This window comes from Crinia signifera, chromosome 8 (genome assembly GCF_055691185.1).
Source record: "Crinia signifera chromosome 8, ASM5569118v1, whole genome shotgun sequence".
NCBI classification, from domain to species: domain Eukaryota; kingdom Metazoa; phylum Chordata; class Amphibia; order Anura; family Myobatrachidae; genus Crinia; species Crinia signifera.
The window spans coordinates 171,736,604-171,762,412 of record NC_139224.1 but is presented as its reverse complement, the minus strand read 5'-3'; the positions used below and the strand labels follow the sequence as shown (position 1 = coordinate 171,762,412).

General features: G+C 46.2%; 1 protein-coding gene across 1 annotated transcript in view; it reads right to left on the bottom strand.

The window, feature by feature from the left end:
• Nucleotides 1–305: 305 nt before the first annotated feature.
• Nucleotides 306–25,809, bottom strand: part of LHX8 (LIM homeobox 8) — a 26,660-nt gene continuing 1,156 nt past the window's right edge. The window contains exons 2-9 of the mRNA XM_083157778.1: nucleotides 21,686–21,763; nucleotides 16,223–16,390; nucleotides 13,383–13,504; nucleotides 13,027–13,247; nucleotides 12,840–12,937; nucleotides 8,876–8,977; nucleotides 7,882–8,065; nucleotides 306–929 (exon numbers count right to left, since the gene is read on the bottom strand). Of these exons, the coding sequence (XP_083013904.1) occupies nucleotides 853–929; nucleotides 7,882–8,065; nucleotides 8,876–8,977; nucleotides 12,840–12,937; nucleotides 13,027–13,247; nucleotides 13,383–13,504; nucleotides 16,223–16,390; nucleotides 21,686–21,763 (1,050 nt within the window). The 3' untranslated portion in view covers nucleotides 306–852. The remainder of the gene's footprint in view (nucleotides 930–7,881; nucleotides 8,066–8,875; nucleotides 8,978–12,839; nucleotides 12,938–13,026; nucleotides 13,248–13,382; nucleotides 13,505–16,222; nucleotides 16,391–21,685; nucleotides 21,764–25,809) is intronic.

The following is a 25,809-nucleotide window of genomic DNA, read 5'->3' as shown; positions in this document are numbered from 1 at the left end:
CCGTACATTGGTTATTTCTACCAATATAATACAGCTGACTCAGGTTATGTGACTATGTACAATTGTCAGCCTCTGGCTGACAGAGCATGCAGGGCCTTTTAGTTCCACAAGTTAATGTGTCCCTTAATGTTTAGAGACCTAGGAGTAAATTAACCAAAATAATTATTTTTATCGATTCAGCGAGTTCCTGCAGATTTTCCAAATATGGATATTAAAAACAAAACAAAAAAAAAAACACACAACATTAAATGGAACCAGTTTTGGAATCTGAACACATCAATAATTCCAGCCTGTACATGGGGAGGTTTAGCAGGATGTAATCAAAACTTTATTCAGTTTGCTCAAAAAAAAAAAAAAAAAAAAAAATTATCCAACTGCATTTGCCAGTTCACCGATACAAAATAAAAAATAACTGTTAAAGCAAAACCAAAAAAAAAAAAAAAAAATTACATATGCACTTTTATAATAATTTACAGATACAAACTAATGAAAAATACAATTTCACAAAAAAATTGTAAACTTTTTTTGCACACTTGTCAGTCCATTTTTTTGGCAAAGTGCTCTCCTGATGACAAATAAATTAACAAAAACACAACTAAGTTTGGACTAATTCCAGACAGTACAAAAAGAAAAGGACGCGAGAGTCAGCGGGACACACTACTACTTACATTATGGGGGGGCAGTGACACGGGCATGAGACTGCGGTGTGTGGAGTGACCCTCTTACTGAGTGACACCTCAGTATAGAAAGGGGTTATAAAAATAACTAATGATCTTCATTATATTTTATACACAATAAATGACTCCGTTTTACCCAAACATTTACATTCTTGAAAAGAAAAACAAAAAAAAGTTATGCGTGACTTATAGGTAACTGTGCCATGGAGTGCGGTAACAGAGACTGGAGACCAAGCGCAGTCGGAGAATGAGCTGGGGGAGAGAGGAGAGGAAAGAGAAGGCCATTAGTTCCTATAGAAATGATCCTGTAATTTTTCTACCTAGTGCATTTAAAAAATACATGTGAAGTAAAAAAAAGCTTTATTTTCAAAGAGCAAGACGGTGGGGCCAGCTCTAAAATTCATTGCTGCTTTAAATGTAGCAGCCCTCTTTGTGAAATCAGAAGCTATTACTAAACCCCCCTGTATGTGTTTGAGGAGTCCTCAAACTATTTTGCTCTCGGACCCCATCAGACAAAAATAATGACAGGACCCCAGTAAGTGACTGCAGAAGGCCATCACATCACATGTGTAGTCAGCAGACAGCACATACATGGCAGCATTGTGGAGGCACAGACTGATGGGAGGAGTCTGATACACCATAACCCATCACATCACATGTGTAGTCAGCACATACATGGCAGCATTGTGGAGGCACAGAGTGATGGGAGGAGTCTGATACACCATAACCCATCACATCACCATGTGTAGTCAGCACATACATGGCAGCATTGTGGAGGCACAGAATGATGGCAGGAGTCTAATATACCATAACCCATCACATCACACGTGTAGTCAGCAGACAGCACATACATGGCAGCATTGTGGAGGCACACGGGTTATGGTATGTCAGACTCCTCCCATCACTCTGTGCCTCCACAATGCTGCCATGTATGTGCTGTCTGCTGACTACACGTGTGAGGTGATGGGTTATGGTATATCAGACTCCTCCCATCACTATCACATCACACGTGTAGTCAGCAGACAGCACATACATGGCAGCATTGCGGAGGCACAAAATGATGGGAGAAGCCTAAGATTACAGACAATGCAACAGATTTTTCAGACTCCTTGAATCACGACAGACCAGAAAAGTCATCAGCCGGATGGTCAGCAACGTGGAGTCGCGACCCCACGCTGAGAAGGTCGGGACCCACAGTTTAAGAACCGCTGTGCTACACAAACCTGAAATCAATCTGAACCTGGTGTAATTATGTCCCAGGCACAAACCCGGAGACTACAGGCAAGTTTATATGAGAATACCTAGCTATGTCAATGCTTGCATAACGGAAAAGATTTAACATCTTCTATTTTTTTGCCAAAAAACGTACAGCCCTTTTCGCCCACGCCTGTGATGGCATGTAAAATATTGTGTATTCGGGTCATAAACTTATTTGGGTTTATTAGGATTGGTCTCCTTTAATACTTGTCAACATGTTGTAATTTGTAAATCAATCAAAAATATAATATATTACATTAGACAAGTATGCAACAGGTCTTTTGCAGGGGAAAATGAGGTGGCCTACAGTAGCACTGTTTGCAAACAGCTGAATAATTGTACACCTGAATACATACTGCAATATAAGACATCATCATCATAGTCATCTATTTATATGGCGCCACAAGGGTTCGGCAGCGATATGCTGACCAGTGTCAATAATGCTACAGTACAAGTATTTGAAGACTTGCTGTTCTGATTCCTGAAAGTCATGTGAACCTAACAAAAAAGTTCAATATGAAAAAAAAAAAGGGGGGGGGGGGGATTTTTGTAAGAACTTGCTGCTCGAATCCCTTTCTCTGAGTCCATCCTGGTGACACAGCTCAACCATGGGATGTAGGAGGGATCCAAAGGGGCCAGGCACCTATGCTAAAGCTTTACGAGGCAGGCTCCTCCCTTCTGCATCCCAGCATTCCTCAGTACAACTTCCACAGCACACTAGGATACATTACTCAGTACAACGCCTGAACATATTAATATGCACAATCCATTAACTGAACCATTATAACATGACCACACATGAAATTGTATTACTTACTGAGCGCAGGGAGGGATCGCTGTGTCACCGGGATGGATTCAGAGAAAGAGATTTGAACAGTAAGTGCTTACAAAAATCCCCTTTTCTCTTTCATCGATCCTATTAACACAGCTCAACCATGGGGCGCTCAAGAGCCGGTCCTTTGGGAGGGTACGCTCAGGCCAACAGTTCTCATCACTGCTCGCCCGAATGATGCGTCCTCCGACATGAACTCATGGAACTTACAACATTTGGTGAATATGTGAACAGAGGACCAAGTGGCAGCGCTGCCTACTTGTTCTACCATAGCCCCGTGATGCACCGCCCATGAGGCAGAAACCGACCTGGTGGTATGAGCATTAAATCTGGAAGGCACTGGTCTGCCAACATTGGTATAAGCATAGGCAATTACCAACCTTACCCATCGAGCATTGGTCTGTTTAGAAGCTGGCCAGCCCCTTGTGTACATCATACAAAACCAATAGTAAATCAGTTTTACAGAGTTCTTTCACTCTGTCCACATAAATGTGCAAAGTGCGAACAACATCCAAATTTATAAGTCTGTCCCTATTTCTGATCTCCTCCGGAGGACTGAACACCGGAAGAGCAAATTTCTTGGTTTAAATGAAACGAAGAAACCTTAGGTAAAAAAAAAAAAAAAAAAAAAAAAAACTTTAGGAACTGTTCGCAGCACAGCCCTATCATCATGAAATATCAAAAACGGAAACCTACAAGATAAGGCCCTGAACTCAGAAACACGCCTTGCAGAGGCGATTGTTACATGGAAATTTACTTTTTTTGTTGGCAAAGTCATGCTGACCTTAATGGTTCAAAAGAAGGTTTCTGAATGACTGATAACACCAGGGACAAATCCCAGGGTGCCACTGAATGCTTATAAGGAGGCTTCAACCACGTAACTTCTTGGAGAAACGTCTGTACCTCCGGTAATAGAGCTACTTTCTTTTGAAAAAAAGATAGACAAAGCTGACAATTGAACTTTCAAGGACTGAAGACTTCGGCCCGAGGATAAACCATCCTGTAAAAATTCTAGAAGTCTAGAAACACCATCTAATGTATGTTTTCCAAACCCTATAATAGTTTGCAGAAGAAACCGGTTTCCTTGCATTAATCATGGTACAGATAACGGCTTCTGAAAACCCCATCTTTAAGATAGAGGTTTCAAGAGCCAGGCTGTCAAATTTAGCAGAGCTAGGTCCTAATGTAAGAAGGGACCTTGCCGGAGCAGGTCTGGCCAAAGCGGAAGACGCAATGACGCTGTCGATAACCTCAGAATGCTTGAATACCAAGATCTCCTTGGACAATTCGGCACTATCAGGATGACGCATGTTCCTTGCGACCTCACCCTCTTCAGCACCCGGGCAATCATGGGAAATGGAGGGAAGACATGCCAACCTTACCTTTCAGGGCACTGTCATGGCATCCACTGCCCAAGCCAGCGGATCTCTGGTCCTCGCACAGAATCTGGGTACATGAGAATTGTGCCTGGACGCCATCAAGTCCACTTCTGGAAGCCACCAAAGAGCTACAATCTCCTGGAACACTTGTGGATGTAATGCCCATTCTCCTTCCAGAAGCTCCTCTCTGCTTAGGAAATCCACTTCCACATTCCGAAGTCCCAGAATGAAAACAGCAGATAAGGCCGGAACATTGGCCTCTGCCCATTCGAAGATCCGAGACACTTCCATCGCCATCTTGCTGCGAGTCCTCCCTTGTTGGTTCATATACACTACAGCCGTGGCATTGTCCGATTGAATGTGAATAGGAGATCCCCTCAGAATCCCTTCCACCTGCAGCAGTATCTTCCAGACTGCACGTAGTTCCAGTACATTGATCGGCAAGGACAATTCTTCCCTGGACCACAGGCCCAGCAACCTTTACTCCAGAGCCACTGCTCTCCAGCTGAGAGTAAAATTTTTTGGAGGAACCCCCTTCAGGTTTATCCTGTAACCCTGGGAAACCACATTGAGAACCCAAGGATCCTGACCTGATAAGGCCCACGGGTCCCAGTATTACGACCCCCCCCCCACCGGATTACAGATTGGGGAGCCTCTGCCCCAACATGCTAAGTGCTTCTCCTCACCCTTGGAAGCCTGCTTTTTTGTAAAGGCACCAAAACTGGATTTGGGAGTTTCCTTTTCCAATAACAAATCTTCCTCTGCTGGACTGTCCCCCTGGAGGACGCACCCCCTCTATTGGAGGGTCGAAAGGAGGATCGAAAAGCAGAAAACCTGGATGAACCTTGTTTGGCTGCTGATGTAGGAAGAAAAGTACTTTTTCCACCTGTTGCCAATTTAATGATGGATTCCAATTCATAACCAAAAAGTAACTCTCCCTTAAAAGCCAATGTCTCCAGAGACTTCTTGGATTCATTGTCGGCATCCCATGCCTTAAGCCACAAGGCTCTCCTTGTGTTCACTGAAATGGCCGACACTTTAGAAGCCATTTTGACTCCCTCCACCAGCCTCACATGTGTATTCCGCCGCAGCTTTTAGCTTTTCAGCCAAGGCAAAGGCTTCAGAATCCGGCTGCAGTAAAGCACGCAGGTTATTTGCCCACGCCATCATGGCCTTGGAAACCCATGCTGACGCAATAATGGGTCTAAGTGTAAAACCAACACCTTCAAACATTGCCTTCAAACAACCCTCTAGCTTTTTATCAACAGGGTCCTTAAACGCAGCACCCCCTGCACAGGCAAAGCAGTTGCTTTGGAAAGCCTAGCGACCGGGGCATCTACCAGAGGGACCTTTTCCCACAACTTTACATGTTCCATCAGGCATGGGGTACAGTCTCAAAAACCTTTGGGAGAAACCTCAGACTCCTTAGTAAACTGCTCCATGATGGCATGAAACTTGTGCATACCCTGAGCAGTATCCTGCATTACTTGTAAAAGGGCAGGTTCCCCCTGTGAGGGTGGAATAAAGCCAGTAGAATGTTGAGGATGACAATGGCCTGGGAGATCTCACCAAATCATCTCTCTGCCTGTTTAAACTTGCACTAATGCAGTCACAGACTCACCCAGAGCAGCTGCCCACGCAGGCTCTGGTTGTTTAACCCTCTGAGCTGGTGCTCCACTGGGTACAGATTCACATACAGGGCAAATATCCCCCTTGGGTCATCTGTTCAGGTGTTAATTTAAGCCCGCCAAATCTGCAGTTTATTTTCATGGCCAACGCATCCTCCCCCATCACAGCAGCATTCCTTTCTGTCATGCTTAAAACACACTGCACAAGCCAATATATGCCAGAGTACTTATCTGTCTGCTGTATGACCCGCTGGTCAGCGGGGGTAGCGTTGCCTCAGAAGAAACCTTGTCACTCGTCAGCTGTATAATCTCCTTCCAGCTCCGCGCAGTAAGGGATGAAAGGGCGCCAAGGCAGAGTGCAGGAAGAGACCAAAGTCCCTGCTACAGTGGGGTCTGAGGTGTTTTGGCGCCTTTTTACCCCATGAGCTAATCCTGTAGTTGCTTCTTCTGTTCCCAGTGCCTCCCCTTGACTGGGGATTACTTGGACTAGCCCAGTCTCTGACCTCCTGTGACAGGCTGCAATCTCCGCAAAGTTCAGCCTGTAAACCCAATCCAAAATGGTGGCTGCCATTGCGGGGTATCAGTTACCCAGGATTCCCCCCCCCCCCCCGCCTATGCAGGGAGCCGGCTCCGGGGTCCCCAGGGTCCAGGAAACCTCCTTTTAAAGGAGGTTTGAGCGCTGTGCAGGGAGACCAGACAGTCTCTCTGCACACAGGGAACTGACAGGACGCACTTCTGTCATCTCCTGCTGCGCTGTCAGTGTGAGGAAGCCTCACACTGCGCCTGTCTAACGAAGATGTAATAATAAAAAAAAAAAAGGTACTTATTTTCTAGCACGGCGCCCACGATCCAGATTGTATGTGTCGGTACGATATCGCAAGCATTGCATACATCTTATGTGTTTGTGCATGGACGAGATATACAATCTATACAATTGAAAATATTTTTAATTGTATGTACAATATCGCATCTTATGCATCCATAAGAAGCCATAAGATAAAAGATCCATCAACACCAACCCGAAGCGCAGCGAACCCACGAGTGGCGGCGGTACGCATCCTCCGACCTTTTCATACCCCCACTATCCACGTCGGCGTGGAGTTGACTCTACATAGTGTGGTGAGTGCAGCGAGCCCCGCATTACTTCACAGGTATTATGTGTCCCCTCGCCTCGCTGCACTCGCCACACTATATAAAACCAACTCCACGCCGACGTGGATAGTGGGGGTATGAAAAGGTCGGAGGACGCGTACCGCTGCGCTCGCCACACTTCGGGTTGGTGTTGATGGATCTTTTATCTTATGCATCTTATGGATGCATTAGATCCATGAGATCCATAAGATGCGATATTGTACATACAATTAAAAATCTTTTCAATTGTATAGATTGTATGCCTTAATTAAGGCATACAATCTTATGCGATGGGCGCCGTGCTAGGAAATAAGTACCAAAAAAAAAAAAAACACACACCCCAGCTACTCTCTTTCCTGGCTGCTGTAGCAGCCCTTCAGCATAGCACCCACTCCAGTGGGCACCTAAATCGAAACGGAGGATGTTGGGATGCAGAAGGGAGCAGCCTGCCTCTCAAAGATTTACCATAGGTACCTGGCTCCTACGGACCCCTCCTACATCCCATGGTTGAGCTGTGTCACCAGGAGGGATGAAAGAGAAAAAAATAAGTCGACAATTTGTGCTTAGTCCAGTGATTAGTAAATAAAAGTAAAAAAGTTGCGAAAACATGAAAACCCCCAAAAACTGGTGTATATTATAGCCATGTTGCCTTAGACGCTGGGTGCCAAATCAGAAAGATTTTGGGGCAAGCTTCCCATTTTTTAAAGCAGCAATCAGTTGCATGGCAATAATCAACCTGATTTGGCGGTGTAAAAAAAAAAAAAAAAAAAAAAAAAAAAAAAAAATGAAAAAATTCCCCCTCGGGATATAAAACCATTTCAATGTAATATTACAGCAGCAATCTTAGGCACGCCTACTTACAGAATATCAGATGGGGGGGCACCTTCCGATTATGCATGCAAACTCCACAAAGATCGTTCAATTATGAGAATCAAGCGGAAGACTCAGCAATGCTATCCACAACACCGCCAACTTACCATCCATGTAACTGTGTAGCGCGGTTAGCATGGGCCCATCTTGAGGTACGTACGCAGAATAGGTCATTTCTTCCATCATTGGCGGAGAAAGCCTTGAGGATTGTATGGCTGTAATGGGCGCAGTTGACGAATGTGTAGGACTGACGTGCTTCTTGTGGCGCGCTCGGCAGTTCTGGAACCAGACCTGGTAGATGGAACATTGATTGAGTGACGATTCACAGCATAGAAGTACTATAAGTCTACATGTTGGCACTCGCACGGAAGCGCAGTCCGAGACATGGGGCCACAACTCAAGGGACCGCTCCAACCATTACTAAAAAGTGCCTCCCGATAACACAAAGCTTTCGCTCAAACTATTGCGCATAACCCAAAAACTTCTAACATGACCATTGCCGATGTGGAGAACTTCAAATAAGTTGCGTAGCAAGAATTTACCAACCACCACAAGATGTGGGACAGACTATGAATTATATATTATAGATAGGCGAAGTTATTCTAATATTGGGGACGGTCACACTGGGAAAAGGTGAGGAAACAAATGAAAATGTATACTGTAGGCAACTGTTGAATTTCCCGGTTTTAACGATACACTTGCGAATGAGATCTAAGCGATATTATATTTGAAATTTCAATCATGCTTAAATTTTAGGAAGCAACTCAAAATTTTATTTGGAGCTTTAAATGTCCTACTAAGATTTGAAAGGAGAAATTCAGTTCGTGGAAACGGTAATTGGCAGATACATGTGCACTGCGTGACGTTCCTCTGCACACTGAAATCGGGCCCAAGAAGCACTAGAAATAGTGACTAGAGCCAACAGTCGCTGGGAGAAAAAAAACAAAGGTAATCCAGTAGGAACTTTTGTAGTTATAGACTCATGGTTTTGCGAAATCTAAATACACGCCGCCGTGACCAATCAGAAATCTAACCCAATTCTTCCTGCAGGGTGTGAAGTGGAACCATTCGCCGTTAAACATTTCTAGTAGCATCACTTGCCTGTATCACGCGCCGGCTTAAACCTGTCCTTTCCGACAATTTCTGTAACGTTTGTGCATCTGGGTTGTTGTCTTGCGCAAATTGTGCTTGCATAACCTGGAGGTGGGGTGGGGGGTGGAGAGGGAGACAGAAGAGGGGAGAAGGAGATCAGATATTATACTTCTAACCAGTGACGGCAGGGGTGGTGGCTGCAGCACAGTGCAATATTCAAATAGGGGATCTGCACCCACTGCCATTCCAAACTGACTCACTGGCAGCTGGGGTTTCTCCCCTATTTGAATTTTGAACTGTGCAACCCCCCCCCCCCCCCTCCTCCTCCTCAAGATTTGCCACTGAAGATGACCCACCAGAAAGATTTCTAAGAACCACTGCTGCTATCAAATGCCCATCCTGGCCGTACCCCCTTCCCTGTTCCAGCTCGCACTGTTTTGCGCGTCACACTATGGCACAGGCACAGCCAGGGAAATTTATTAAAGGTTCTAAAAAATGAAAGACCGAAGAGGATTCGTTGCAGAAATGCAACACAGAAATAACAGCTACAATCTGATTGGCTACTGTGGGTAACTTCCTTTTTAGAAGCTTCAGTAAAATGTACTACCCCCACAAAAAAAAACAAATATCAGGTAAGTAATAGAGGTCATTTATATTCACAGTTATGCGGAAATCACCTATTGGATGGCCAATTTTACAGAAACCCCCGGAATCATTAGGGAACAAAATCTAACAAGGGGGCACTGAACACGGAACACGGGAGCCAAATTCACGGTCAAGTCAATGGAAGACTTCTAAATCATTACTCCGAGAAAGATGGAGAATTGGGTCCGACTTCGGGACGGATGAGGCAATCTGTCGTTCTTTGCATAAAGTGCAGCTCATTCCTATACCACACATGCACTCACAGCACTCCATTCCTATGCCACATACCCACTCACAGCACTCCATTCCTATACCACATACAGTATGCACTCACAGCACTCCATTCCTATGCCACATACCCACTCACAGCACTCCATTCCTATACAGTATGCAGTCACAGCACTCCATTCCTATGCCACATACCCACTCACAGCACTCCATTCCTATACAGTATGCAGTCACAGCACTCCATTCCTATACCACACACTCACAGCACTCCATTCCTATACAGTATGCAGTCACAGCACTCCATTCCTATACCACACACTCACAGCACTGCATTCCTACTATACCACATACAGTATGCACTCCATTCCTATACCACATACAGTATGCACTCACAGCACTCCATTCCTATACCACATACTCACAGCACTCCATTCCTATGCCACATATTCACTCACAGCACTCTGACTGTCTAATGGACAGAGAAAATACAGAGTGGGACTTGCAGTCTAATTGTGTGAGTGTCAGAAACATATGGGATATGGGCCACCTGACCAGGAGGCGGACGACGTGTTATGCCTGAAGAAGTGATGTAGTGGAAGGTTAGAACGTTGCAGCCATTTACCTCATAAATGTCATTTTTTCAAACCCAGACGGTCACATGGTAGTTAGGAAAGGATTGGCTGCTGCATTAGCACCTTCCACTTTATCAATGCTTCAGCCTTAACCTCTTCAGTAGTTAAAGGCTGTGTGTCTCCCGGGGCCTGGCAGCACCGCTGAGCACTACATCAACCGCTGCCTGGCCCTGCACCCCTGCTGTGCGCGGCATGACGTTAGCAAGGTCACATCGCACCCAGTTGGGGGGGGGGGGGGGGGAGCCAGAGGATGAAGCGGGCGCTCAGCACAGCAGCGCAGACTGGTAATACCAAGAATTTTCTGGGTTTGCCAGTCTGGGCGCTGGAGCACAGCCTGGAAAATTCTCGGGAGTGCCAGGGAAGGGGTTAATACATCGGCCCTCAGGTTCTATCCCATACGTCAATGTTGCCCCACCGTGTCCCCAGTCTTCACAAGTGCAAGATGGACTTACTTCCATTTTGCACCTGTGTTATGTCTAGATATCATTCTATTGGTAACCGCTGAAAGTGTGGAGTCATGGGGTAAAAGTAATGGGGTTCAGTCATTGCACAAGTTCTGAGTTTTACAGAAGGATTTAACCCTTTGAGTGACAACATTGCTGCGAGATGCGCAAAACTCCCAGCCTTGCCCACAGCGCAGCTTTTTATGCGTGAAATATTTAACTAAACCTCAATTAAAATCGACTTCCAATCGTTTATCCGGCAAGCGATTCATATTCCTCGACTACGGCCCTGGCATTTTTAGCGGATATTTTGCACATTTGTCACAAACGTTGGCACCCAAAGGGTTAAAAAAGCAGCATTTTTTTTACTTCTAGACAAGTACAACTTTACATCACGCTATGAAACAGCCGTAACCCCGAAATCTGGTAGTTTGAATACGCAGAATAGTTTTCTTACAACGAACAATTGGTTTGGTCAGATTCATCCATATATTACACGCAGCCATCTGTAACCAGGACGTGCCACCCATCAACCTAGGATCAGTGACTTACTCAGATTGGTGCAATAAAGTCCACCCCAACATCAGCAACAGATCCGCTCGTTTGTCAAACTATCCAGATAAGGATGTATGGCCTAAGGCACCATTGCTCAGCCCCTGTGCCGTGGTACACAAGTGTGCCCCCAGATCTGGAGATGCCCACACCAGATTATAGCCACCACCAGCTCAACAGTTATTCGCTGGTTTCATGTAAGGGCCAGATGTATCAAGCTTCAAAAAGTGATAAAATTGAGAGTGATAAACAGACAATCAGCTCCTACCTGTCATGTTACAGGCCGGGTTTGAAAAATGACAGTTAGGAGCTGATTGGCTGGTTGTTTATCACTCTCCATTTGATTACTTTTTGAAGCTTGATACATCTGGCTCAATGTATTCATTTTTATTCTGTGTGGGGACCAATGTAATAGTTTTTTCCCTGTGGGGATCTCAAAGTGCGCCTTGGCAATTTGTAAAATCTTGATGGTGCGCCGCAAGTTGAAAATCACTGGCTAGAGAGCGCTCTACAATCAGCGACTGAAGACAGCCCATGGAGATGCTCCAGATAAGACAGTAATAGCTCATCCGCGGTCCACCATATAACAGTACATCTATTGCCCGTCATTTCCCTGTGGGGATCTCAAAGTGCGCCTTGGCAATTTGTAAAATCTTGATGGTGCGCCGCAAGTTGAAAATCACTGGCTAGAGAGCGCTCTACAATCAGCGACTGAAGACAGCCCATGGAGATGCTCCAGATAAGACAGTAATAGCTCATCCGCGGTCCACCATATAACAGTACATCTATTGCCCGTCACCTATGGGGTGTACACTTGACTCAGCGCTTTGTGCTTAATGTCTTCCCAATCTAGACAGATCGCTTAGAAAATAGGTAAAACTCGCCCTGTGTGTATATCCTTAAGGGGTGTCGTTAACGTTACATAATGTAGGAGAGCTGCGCGGATCGCTCGGTCGGCAGACCTGCCAAATCCATCACCATACAGGCCGAGAACATAGAGAAGCAATGTAAAGATACACACATGCACCAGCCCTAAATACTCAATAAGCAGAAGTAATTGTTGGGGGTGATGGCACAGATTTATCTGGAGTAGTCTAGGCGTTGTCCGATCATTGCTTTTGATAAGTTATGGTCTTTTCAATACTCACAACCTGGGTTCAGATCTGAAACTGATCATACACGTGACCCTACACCAAAGGTTTTTATACTAAGGCCCCCCTAACGAATCCGGTTTTAACGGAGATCCATGATGGACACGTGACTTAATAAGCACTCCAGTCAATTGGATTTAACCATTGGTGCACAAGCATGGGGATTTAAAACCAGAACTGTTGTGTTTTGAGAACACACACACACACACACACACACACACCTTAACTCTTTGCTGCAAAGACCATGCAAACTTCTACACCTGAAACCAAGACACAGTGATGGAGAAATCCACTCAGACCGGGAACCAGCACTTACCTGGAGCTGATCCGCAGTGAAGCTAGTGCGAGCCCTTTTAGCTGGCTTAGGCTGATTAATATCTTGCTCTGTCAACAATGCCCCTTCCACACTAACGCGGTTCCCTGGATGAAAAAAATAAAAGTAGCAAATCTGTAATTGACATTTTTGTTACATTGCATAATAAGATCCTTGAGCCGGGCGGCGTACGCACCATTTTCCACCGCCCTCTTCAGATTATCCAGCATGCAGTCGTAATGCACCCGGCAGAGAACTTTCTCCTCCACCAGAGCAAACTCTTCTCCTGTGGAAAGCTGCCTCTTGCAGGAATAACAGGCGAAGCACGCCAGGTGATAGACATTGCCTTTGGCTCGCCTCACCCAGTCCGTGGAGTGGATGTGCCGGCCACAACGCGAGCACCGCGTTCCGTAGCGCCTAGATGACAGACAACACAATTTGACCTGGTCAGCGCTGTTAGAATCACCGGTTTGGAACAGACATCTACAGACAATTTTGCTTTCAGAAAAGGGACAGACACAGGGCGATAGGGAATACATACATGAAGAGTACCTAAAATAATCGAGCTTGCAGAAAATGTCTTTGTCTTTGATATAGCAGCTGGTGTGCCTTCCCAGCGAGGTGCGGCACACGCTACAGGACAGACAGCGGACATGCCAACACAGATCGTTCACCTGCGGGAAATAAAGGCGGATGTTACCAGAGCCTGAGAAGCCGGACATACAGGAACAACCTGCACCCCAACATCGCTCTCGGGGTTCAGTATGATTTACCAACATTTAAAATACTGACTGAAAACCCCAACATGTTTTTATTTGGTGGGTTTTTGGGGTTTCTATGCCAACATGGACACTGGCTAAGGGTCCCACTGCGTTCGCCATGCTTCGGGCACACTGTTATGATCTAAATATCTGCCAACTTAGAACGTGAACTAAGAACAATCAATGTCGACATTTTAAATGGCGGCATTTTGACTGTCGGAATTTTTACAATGTCGGCACTTAGAACGTGACGGTATTTTTGACAGTCAGCCAATGGTTGACAAAGTAAATATAATCATTTTAAGCAGATTTGCAATTTAACACATTTGAATATAAATTCTTAACAAAGGTTGCTGCTGGACATTTATTCAGTACCATGTTCGCAGGACAGACTACATCAGAAAACATGTGGCAGTATCATTAGGCTTAATTATAGGCAGATAATTGCTTTACGGAAGTTTAACATTTCCAGAATTAACTTAATGTTTATGGGTGGCCAGGACTAGACGGCAGCGGGGACACTAGCACGGCCAGGACAAGATGGCAGTGGGGTACTAGCGTGACCAGGAAAAGATGGCAGCAGGGACACTAACGTGACCAGGACAAAGAGGCCCATCAGAAATACATCTTGCAGGGACTCTACAAAAAGTCACCAGTTCCACATATTTTTATGTCTGCAAAGACCATTAACATGTTATGCCTTGGAAATCTGTCCCCGACACAAAAGCACAGCTCACAAAATGCTAGTTATTGTTAAGAGGATACAAGACCTAGATTATAAACGGGAACTAGATACTGTCTGAAACGCACAAGAATCCACCCACAGATCCCAAGACATCTGCTGGGCAACTTCAGTGGCTGGGAAACCCGTATATCATTTACAAAATAATGAAAAAGTAAATTAAAAGTGAAAAAGCTGCAAACATTTCTGAACATCAGAATTCTTTTCATTGGTTGCAGAGAATTTGGGAGTGTAACATGCCTCATGTATGGACATAGGTTGCGTCCTGTCTGCAACATTATATGAACAAAATTAAAAAAGTGGTTTATCTTCTAGAATATTTTAAAAAGAAAAGTATATTTGAGAGTAGACGAAAAAAAACCTTAAGACAGATGTGTAGAGTTTTACAATCCAGCCAAACCTCAGGGTGTAACATTAGTAATTCGCAAAGTTCCCAATAAAAAAAATAATAAAACCAATCTCATCTACTGCACCACAAATAAAAAATTTGGGAGGGTGGGGGTGTTAAAAAGAAAAAGTGTGCATTCAATTTATTAAAATAAATAATCTTCATAAATAAAGCTCTGACTTATGCAGGACAGCGCATTTCTGTGGAAAAGATGCATCTAATATGCTGAAAGAGCTGTGACTTATGCAGGACAGCGCATTTCTGTGGAAAAGATGCATCTAATATGCTGAAAGACAAGCCGTGTTTTCCTCGCTCATGTTGCAGCGTTCTGGACCCTTCTCGGAGCCCCCAGTGAACGCGGTTTGTTTATACCGAGCTGGAATGTTTCTGCAATTTAGAGGCCAAAAACCAGCAGCTTCCAAAATTTGCAAAGTCTTTACTGAAGTGTGTGGCAAGATTGGCGAAGCCAGTGCGCAGTGCTGGAGGCTGCATGTGTCCCCCTCTGCAGCCTAATGCAAGCGAGAGGAGACTATTACAAAGCCATGAAGATAAGGGATGTGTGGTCCCCGATTTTCACCTTTCCATATTTCCCTGCAGCAGCGGAGCACAGAGCGTTTCATACACATCAATGAAATAGCAGTTTCCATAGGTTTAACCCCACGAGTGCCTACATTATGTAATACAGTCTATGGTCATTCCTAAACGATATTGCCCACTAAAATTCTGTCCAGAAAACTACAAAAAATTATTTAATACAATATTAAAACAACTGTGTTAATTTGATCCAGTCTTTATGATCTGGTTTCCCCAAACTCAATCCTCGAGGTACGCTAATAGTCCAGGTTTAAAGGATATTTTTGGTCGAGCAGATGGTTAAATGAAAAGAACCTAGGAACGGATTAAGGATCTGGTTCAGAGTTGATCACAAAAGCAAAAAAAAAAAACTCTCAAATGGGTAAAACCATGCTGCACTGCAGGGGGGCAGATGTAACATGTGCAGAGAGTTTAGATTTAGGGGGGGGGGTGGGTTCAAATTGAAAACTAAAAAACTAAATTGCACAGAAACATTACAACTCACCCAAATCTAACTCTGCACATGTTACATCTGCCCCACCTGCAGCTGTTCCCCCATCCCTGATCTAAGCCATGAATATTATTTAAGGAACATGCAGAAGAGATGGACAGAGTAGAACACGGATGGAAGAATACCATAGTGACTTGCATGTAAACATAACCAGAACAGGGACAAAGAAAAAACTGGACCCAACACTACAAGCCCCTGGATTGCAGAGTTTGATGTCCGGTCCGGCGTTCCGGTGTATTGTAAAAGGTCTGGTTTTGACCCATACCCACCAGAACACATGTTTGGGAACACACAAGTTATCTCATGCCCACCAGCACCAGAGTTTCACCAGCAACAAATGAGATACCCCAAGTAGCCACTATGGCTCAGACCACCCTGCATACCCCACTCAGCTAGCCCGGATCCAGCATGAGTTACCTTCAGCAGATACTTGTCTACAATCTCCATCCCGCAGCTGGTGCAGATGCTTTTCCCTTGAGAGAGGCCGGTGGCTGGCATGGAGTGAGGAGAAGACGACGATGCCGGGGACAGAGGAGCGGATGAGCACGAGTCATCATCCAGCGCAGCCCCAGGACTTCCTTGGAGCTAGGACAAGAAGCCGTACAGAGGTGATTAGCCAATCGGAGGAGACGAGAGAAACAGCATCCTGACTCCAGAACCCAACGCAATGCCACCCTCACTCCCAAAGTTTAAAACACACACTTATATTAATCAAAACCTATTTCTACTTAATTAAAATTAACCTTTGAGAGAGAGAGAGAGAGAGAGAGAGAGAGAGAGAGAGAGAGAGAGAGAGAGAGAGAGAGAGAGAGAGAGAGAGAGAGAGAGAGAGAGAGAGAGAGAGAGAGATAATGTAGCAGCCAATCAGCTCCTAACTGTCATGTTATTTTGCATTTACATAAAATTATCGGAGTGGATTGACAGGTACTTTATCTCTGTCCATGCTATCCCTCTCCAAGGCTTAGTAATTCTGCCCCCTATACTGTTGGTGAGCAAGACTTGGGCCTAGCAATACTCTCCACTTCCCTACCGGCACAACATATTACATAACCAGCACACATTCCAGATCACTACACCTTATGGGGTGACCAGTAATATTGCAGCAGGGCGGACATACCTACAGGCGCCGCCTTACCTCGGCTGGTCTTCCTGTAATTAGAGAGACCTGTAGATTACCTGGGGCACAGACAGAACTACAATTGGTACAGCAGGTGCAGTGCACGAGGGCCCGCTGAGGACTAAGGGGGGCCACTGCTGCCCCCCTCCCCCAGTGTATTCCGGTCACGTTGAATATTGTGAACTTGGGTTGGGGTGCAGGAGGGGCGGCCCAAATGATATTTTTTCACCTGGGCTCACCACCCACAAGTTCCGGCACTGATCTGGGGCGCAGGTTGGGGACTAGTTTAGTAACCAGTCCTTGGCTTCTTATGCACTTGTTTTCTGTAATATGGGGACGCCCAGTCGCTGATGGGCCAGTGCTGGGTTACCATCCTGGTATAGGTCACACGTCGCTGGCATCAATGGTTACACAATAAAGTTGGGTCCAACACATTCGTGGCTGGTGGGTGACATTGGTTTCTGTATTGTACCCACAACCCTATTGATGGCCCCATATAACAGTCACAAGCCCTGCAGTATAACACGTAAACTCCGGAGTAACTTCCATACAGTAGGCCCCTGTATAATGTACCATAGACCAGTATAAGAGCACTCAGGCCTGGGACAGTACACTGTGTGCAGGGTGACTATAGGAGGGAATTGGTTACTCCAATAACACAGTTACTGTAATGAGTGACTGATCCATTACCAGGACCACAATAGGACCTATTACAGTCCAGGTACCGAGCCCAAACTCTTCCCCAGCCCTCTACTATAGGAATCTACTGTAACGCTATTCACTAGACAGAGTCTAGTCTAAAACTAGTCCTCCAAACTCCGCAATTACAGTCCAGGTTTTTAGGATATCCATGTTTGAGCACACGCGACTTAATGATTACCTCCAATAATTTGATTAAAGCTTCTGAACTCAAGCATAGATATGCTTAGAGCCTGGACTGTAATGGTGGGGTTTTGGGAAGGCCGTATTTATCATTAGGCAGCTGCCTAGGGGTGCCAGAATCTGGGGGTGCACCTCGAATCAGGCTACCACAAATTAAAGGATGACAGAGAGGCGTCCTTGTTAGACTTAACAGCAAGTGTGGAACTTCTAAGATGCCACCTACAGTCACCTGGGGGTCTGGAGAGGGGGTATTGGTGGGAGCAGGAAGTTGAGATTTTGGTTAGGGTGCTGGAAAACCTTACACCAGCCCTGTATAGGGGGATAAACCAGCTAAGGGACTCCATCACGGTGTACCTCAACTCCTGTACATACACTTAGCGGTACTTGTTTCCTATCTGGGCGCCCATCGCGGGCATCGCGTGTACATCGCATGCCATTATAATGACATGCGATGCGACCGACGCGATTACCGCGATTTTACATAGGGAACAATGTTAAATGTCCCAATTGACCCGATTTCACATAGGGAACAATGTTAAATGCGCCCCCCCCCCCCCAATTGTTAACGCCACTCCACGATCAACATGAACCCGAAGCGTGGCGACCGCAGCGAGCCCGCAAGGGGCGGCGGTACGCGTCCTCCGACCTTTTCATACCCCTACTATCCACTAGGGCGTGGAGTGAGAATAGAATAGTGTGGCGAGCGCAGCGAGCCCGAAGCGTGGCGAGCGCAGCGAGCCCCGCGAGGGGACGTGGACACCTGTGAAGCCCGCAAGGGGCTGTGGATACCTGTGAAGGTATCCGCGTGCGCTCGCCAGGCTTCGGGCTCGGTGGCTCGCTGCGCTCGCCACACTATTCTATTCTCACTCCACGCCCTAGTGGATAGTAGGGGTATGAAAAGGTCGGAGGACGCGTACCGCCGCCCCTTGCGGGCTCGCTGCGCTCGCCACGCTTCGGGTTGACGTTGATCGTGGAGTGGCGTTAACAATTGGGGGGGGGGGGGGGGCATTTAACATTGTTCCCTATGTGAAATCGGGTCAATTGGGACATTTAACATTGTTCCCTATGTAAAATCGCGGTAATCGCGTCGGCCGCATTGCATGCGTTTTTTTGTCAGCACGCGACGTGACCGACGCGATTTTTTTGCTTGCGATGCACACGATCAAAATCGTGGGCGCCCAGATAGGAAACAAGTACCCACTTAGCTCTCACCCCAGAACAAGATGGCTACCTCACTCCTGTACATACATTTAGCTCTCACCCCAGAACAACATGGCTACCTCACTCCTGTACATACACCCAGATCTCACCCCATAACAAGATGGCTACCTCACTCCTGTACATACACACAGCTCTCACCCCAGAACAAGATGACAACCTCACTCATGTACATACACTCAGCTCTCACCCCAGAACAAGATGGCTACCTCACTTCTGTACATACATTCAGCTCTCGCCCCAGAACAAGATGGCTACCTCACTCCTGTACACACACACAGCGCTCACCCCAGAACAAGATGGCTACCTCACTCCTGTACATACACACAGCTCTCACCCCAGAACAAGATGGTTACCTCACTCCTGTACATACACACAGCTCTCACCCCAGAACAAGATGGCTACCTCACTCATGTACATACACTCAGCTCTCACCCCAGAACAAGATGGCTACCTCACTTCTGTACATACACTCAGCTCTCGCCCCAGAACAAGATGGCTACCTCACTCCTGTACATACACCCATCTCTCACCCCAGAACAAGATGGCTACCTCACTCCTGTACATACACCCATCTCTCACCCCAGAACAAGATGGCTACCTCACTCCTGTACATACACCCAGATCTCACCCCATAACAAGATGGCTACCTCACTCACGTACATACACCCAGCTCTTACCCTTGAACAAGATGGCGGCCTGCTCTCCACTCTGTAGTTATTCTAATAAAATTACTACATGCACCCCTTCACCTACCCCTATACACCCCACATATACATGTCTGACTGCAGTATTGTGCCCCCACATACAAGGCCCTAAATCCCCTCAGTACTGAGCCACCACCCACATGCATGTCCCCAGCACTGTGCACCCCCACATTCATGCCTTTTACCAGTACTGTACCCCACATACATGCCTGTCCCCATACCTTAGTACTGTGCACCCCCACACATTAATTGTTTAACAGTTTCTTATATAGCGCAGCATATTCAGTTTCGCTTTACTGTACTGGGGACAGGCATGTGCACCCCCACATACATGCCTGTCACCAGCCCTCTGCATCCCCCACATGCATGTCCCCAGCATTGTGCACCTCCACACATGCATGCCCTCAGTACTAAGCCCCCACATACATGCACAGAACTGTGGGGATGCACAGTTCTGTGCATCCCCACACATGCATGCCCTCAGCAATGTGCACCCCCACATACATGCCTGTCCCCAGTACTGTGCAATGTTACCCCACCCCCACATACATGCCTGTCCTCAGCCCTCAGTACTGTGCACCCCTACCCATGCATGCCACCCCCCCCCCCCTCCCTCGGTGCTCCCTCCCCCCACATGCCTGCCCTCAGCACTGTGCACCCCCACACAAATGCCTGCCCTCAGCACCGAGCACCCCCACACAAATGCCTGCCCTCAGCACCCCCACACAAATGCCTGCCTTCAGCACTGTGCACCCCCCACACATATGCCTGCCCTCAGCACCCCCACACAAATGCCTGCCCTCAGCACCCCCACACAAATGCCTGCCTTCAGCACTGTGCACCCCCCACACATATGCCTGCCCTCAGCACCCCCACACAAATGCCTGCCCTCAGCACCCCCACACAAATGCCTGCCCTCAGCACCCCCACACAAATGCCTGCCCTCAGCACCCCCACACAAATGCCTGCCCTCAGCACCCCCACACAAATGCCTGCCCTCAGCACCCCCACACAAATGCCTGCCCTCAGCACCCCCACACAAATGCCTGCCCTCAGCACCCCCACACAAATGCCTGCCCTCAGCACCCCCACACAAATGCCTGCCCTCAGCACCCCCACACAAATGCCTGCCCTCAGCACCCCCACACAAATGCCTGCCCTCAGCACCCCCACACATATGCCTGCCCTCAGCACTGTGCACCCCCACACAAATGCCTGCCCTCAGCACCCCCACACAAATGCCTGCCCTCAGCACCCCCACACAAATGCCTGCCCTCAGCACTGTGCACCCCCACACAAATGCCTGCCCTCAGCACCGAGCACCCCCACACAAATGCCTGCCCTCAGCACCGAGCACCCCCACACAAATGCCTGCCCTCAGCACCCCCACACAAATGCCTGCCTTCAGCACTGTGCACCCCCCACACATATGCCTGCCCTCAGCACTGTGCACCCCCCACACAAATGCCTGCCCTCAGCGCCCCCACACAAATGCCTGCCCTCAGCGCCCCCACACAAATGCCTGCCCTCAGCGCCCCCACACAAATGCCTGCCCTCAGCACCCCCACACAAATGCCTGCCCTCAGCACCCCCACACAAATGCCTGCCCTCAGCACCCCCACACAAATGCCTGCCCTCAGCACCCCCACACAAATGCCTGCCCTCAGCACCCCCACACAAATGCCTGCCCTCAGCACCCCCACACAAATGCCTGCCCTCAGCACCCCCACACAAATGCCTGCCCTCAGCACCCCCACACATATGCCTGCCCTCAGCACCCCCACACATATGCCTGCCCTCAGCACCCCCACACATATGCCTGCCCTCAGCACTGTGCACCCCCACACAAATGCCTGCCCTCAGCACTGTGCACCCCCACACAAATGCCTGCCCTCAGCACTGTGCACCCCCACACAAATGCCTGTCCTCTGCACCCCCACACAGGTCGGCACTTACCAGGCTCCCCTCGCTCTTGCGGCTCCTGCCCATACTCAGCGCTGCTCCCCCGCACTCCTCGGACATGGGCGCCCTACACTGGGAGAGAAGAGGGACAGAGTGATCCAGCGGCTGCTCCGGGAGTCCCCGCGCGTCCCCCTCTGCTCTGGGCGGGCTGCGTCCCTGCGGGAGGGCGCCCCTGACAGCTGCCTGGCCGGACGCCGCGCTCATACTCAGCAGCACAGTGTGACCAGCGCCGGGGGCCAGCCGGAGGCAAATCAGGCCGGAGCTGCCCCCGCCCCCTGCATTACACAGCGCCCAGCACACCTGCAGCACAGCCAGGGGCTGATTACACACAATGTAACACACCTGCAGCACTACAGCCAGCGGCTGACTACACACTATACACAATGTTACACACCTGCAGTACTACAGCCAGGGGCTGATTACACACTATACACAATGTTACACAGCGCCCAGCACACCTGCAGCAGAGCCAGGGGCTGATTACACACTATACACAATGTTACACACCTGCAGTACTACAGCCAAGGGCTGATTACACACTATACACAATGTTACACAGCGCCCAGCACACCTGCAGCAGAGCCAGGGGCTGATTACACACTATACACAATGTTACACACCTGCAGCACTACAGCCAGGGGCTGATTACACACTATACACAATGTTACACACCTGCAGCACAGCCAGGGGCTGACTACACACTATACACAATGTTACACAGCGCCCAGCACACCTGCAGCAGAGCCAGGGGCTGATTACACACTATACACAATGTTACACAGCGCCCAGCACACCTGCAGTAGAGCCAGTTACACACTGACACAATGTTACACAGTGCCCAGCACAGCCAGTACAAAATTACAATTTTACACACACACACACACACACACACACACACACACAGCAGTAGTACACTATACACACATATCCAGTGTCATATACTGTACACACTGACACAATGGTACACACCTTCAGCACAGACAGGGGCAGATTACACAATGTTTAAATACACACACCTGGACATTTCCAGTATTAAACTGACACAATGTTACACTACACAAAACAGTTACTACATACACACCTCACATCCAGTGTTCACATGTACACAAATGGACACAATGTTACACAGTGCCCAGTGTAACATTGTGTCAGTGTATTCTATGACAGTAGTGTGTTGTGTTACACCCTCGCATACTGTCACAATGTATGTACTGTAACTACACCCCAGCCCCCAACACTGTCACAATCCCATGTACACACTGCACAAATCAGGGGGGTGCTGGTACTAAGATTAGGGATTTCCAATTGTCCTCAAAACTCTCAAACAGGCCATGTTTTAAGGCTATCCCTGCTTAAGCACAGGTGAGAATCTCCGTTACATTTGATGAAACCATTTGTGCTCCGCATGGATATCCTTGCATCCTGGCCTGTGAAACGCTGTTCTACCTATAGCGCACACACACACACACACACACACACACACACACTTTTCCACTGCACAACCAGTGTTCTCCTATACACACACGTTACACTGCACACACAACGCCTAGCCAGTGTTCTCCTATACACACACGTTACACTGCACACACAACGCCTAGCCAGTGTTCTCCTACACAGTTACACCATTATACACACTAACAATGTTACTACACACGCCTTGCCAATGTTCTGTTAGTACGCATTGTAACACTTACCATAAAGTGTATAATAGTTACACTGTTATACACACACTCTGACAGTGTAACAGCACAATATGCAAATTTCAGTATAATCCAAACAATATTTTACTAACACAACATATAAATGCAAAGTGTTATACCGCACTTATATCATACACACACTGTAGTCACTGTACACAGTTATATTATAATCACAACGTGTCCTACTGTGTCCCGACCCACACACACTGCATATATCAGACAACATTCTGCTGTGATATATAGATAGAAATAATCATTTTTATTACACACATTTTTTACCTTCAACTATACAAAATGTTATACTGTTACATATACACCATTATATAAAAATTAACACACACAGACACACACACACCGTAACAATGTTATAATTATACACAGAAGTTAGAAAAACACAACGGATATGGAAATATCAATATACAGGGACTCAGTGTATTACACACACTAATACACAAAGTGATATCATACACAATGAAGATTATACAAATATTCATGTACAAAAACACTATTACAGAATGCAACAATACACACAAAAAATACATATTTTTATATATAAAAATAGATAAATGCTTTATATTAAACAAACTATAGAATTTTTTAGAATTTTTTTTAATAATGAGACGTATGATGCACACACTCCTAATAACGGTAAAAACATTTGAATATTGGTAAAACCCCACATACAAATATTAAACACATCACAACAAATATCACACAATAACGCATGTATAATTAATAACACATATAAACAAAAATTACTAATAATAAATATATATATATATATATATATATATATATATATATATATATATATATATATATATATATATATATATATATATATATATATATATATATATATATATATTCCAAGGACATCGGCACTCTGGCTTCAGTGCTCTCATATAATGTCCTTACCCCGGTGCCTTCCCAAGACTTTTCAAGTCTGCATAGACATCCAATTTGGCAATAAGGCGTCACTCGGGGTTTTATTCAGTTGGAATAAATCCTTTATTTTTCAACTGAATAAAACCCCGAGTGACGCCTTATTGCCAAATTGGATGTCTATGCAGACTTGAAGTCTTGGGAAGGCACCGGGGTAAGGACATTATATGAGAGCACTGAAGCCAGAGTGCCGGTGTCCTTGGAATATATATATATATATACACACATACACACACACACACACACACACCACAAATATTCCCCGAGATCCAAAGGAAAAACGACACACAGCGTCTGTTACACAAAATTACACACCAGAGTGTGTGTGTGTGTTCCTAATAAAGATTACCACCAATATATATATTACATAGCGCACACACAGTCCGCAGCGCAGTACGCCGACGGCATCTTTGCTCTATTCTGCGCCAGTAATCGTAGAGTAAACCTACAGCCAACGAAACCGCCACAAATCCGGCCTACACACAGCAATACACCTACACACTGACAGGATTACTATTATACAACATTAGTGTATTTGTGTTACCCAGCGCAAAATATATATATATATATATATATATATATATATATATATATATATATATATATATATATATATATATATATATATATATATATATATATATATATATTCTGTCTGCAACATGCGTCCAAAATACACACTGGGTGCTGTAGTGTTATAACCCCCATGTAGTGTAACACGCTGGGTGCTGTAGTGTTATAACCCGCATGTAGTGTAACATGCTGAGTGCTGTAGTGTAATACGCTGGGTGCTGTAGTATTATAACCCCCATGTAGTGGTGGAACATGCTGGGTGCTGTAGTGTTATAACCCGCATATAGTGTAATACGCTGGGTGCTGTAGTGTAATACGCTGGGTGCTGTAGTATTATAACACCCATGTAGTGGAACATGCTGGGTGCTGTAGTGTTATAACCCGCATGCAGTGGAACATGCTGGGTGCTGTAGTGTAACATGCTGGGTGCTGTAGTGTTATAACCCCCAATGTAGTGTAACACGCTGGGTGCTGTAGTGTTATAACCCCATGTAGTGTAACACGCTGGGTGCTGTAGTGTTATAACCCCCATGTAGTGTAATACGCTGGGTGCTGTAGTGTTATAACCCCATGTAGTGTAATATGCTGGGTGCAACTTTCAAGCAGCATTAGGGGGGTTACTGAGCGCAGGACGGGGCTTCTGGCCATGCCTTAATTAAGGAATAGTAAATAATGTATTACTTAGAGCGTATGTGTGTGATAGAACAGAAAATGGGATATCCATACAAAATTATTGATTATAAAAAAATTAATTGGCACAATGTAAAACTGTTCCTTTTACGATAGAATGTATAAAAAATAAAAAAATTATAATATTCCTTTGTGTGTATATATATATATATTATGTATACACAGGGATACTAGTTATAACGTCATTTTTGAACATTCTATCGTAAAAAA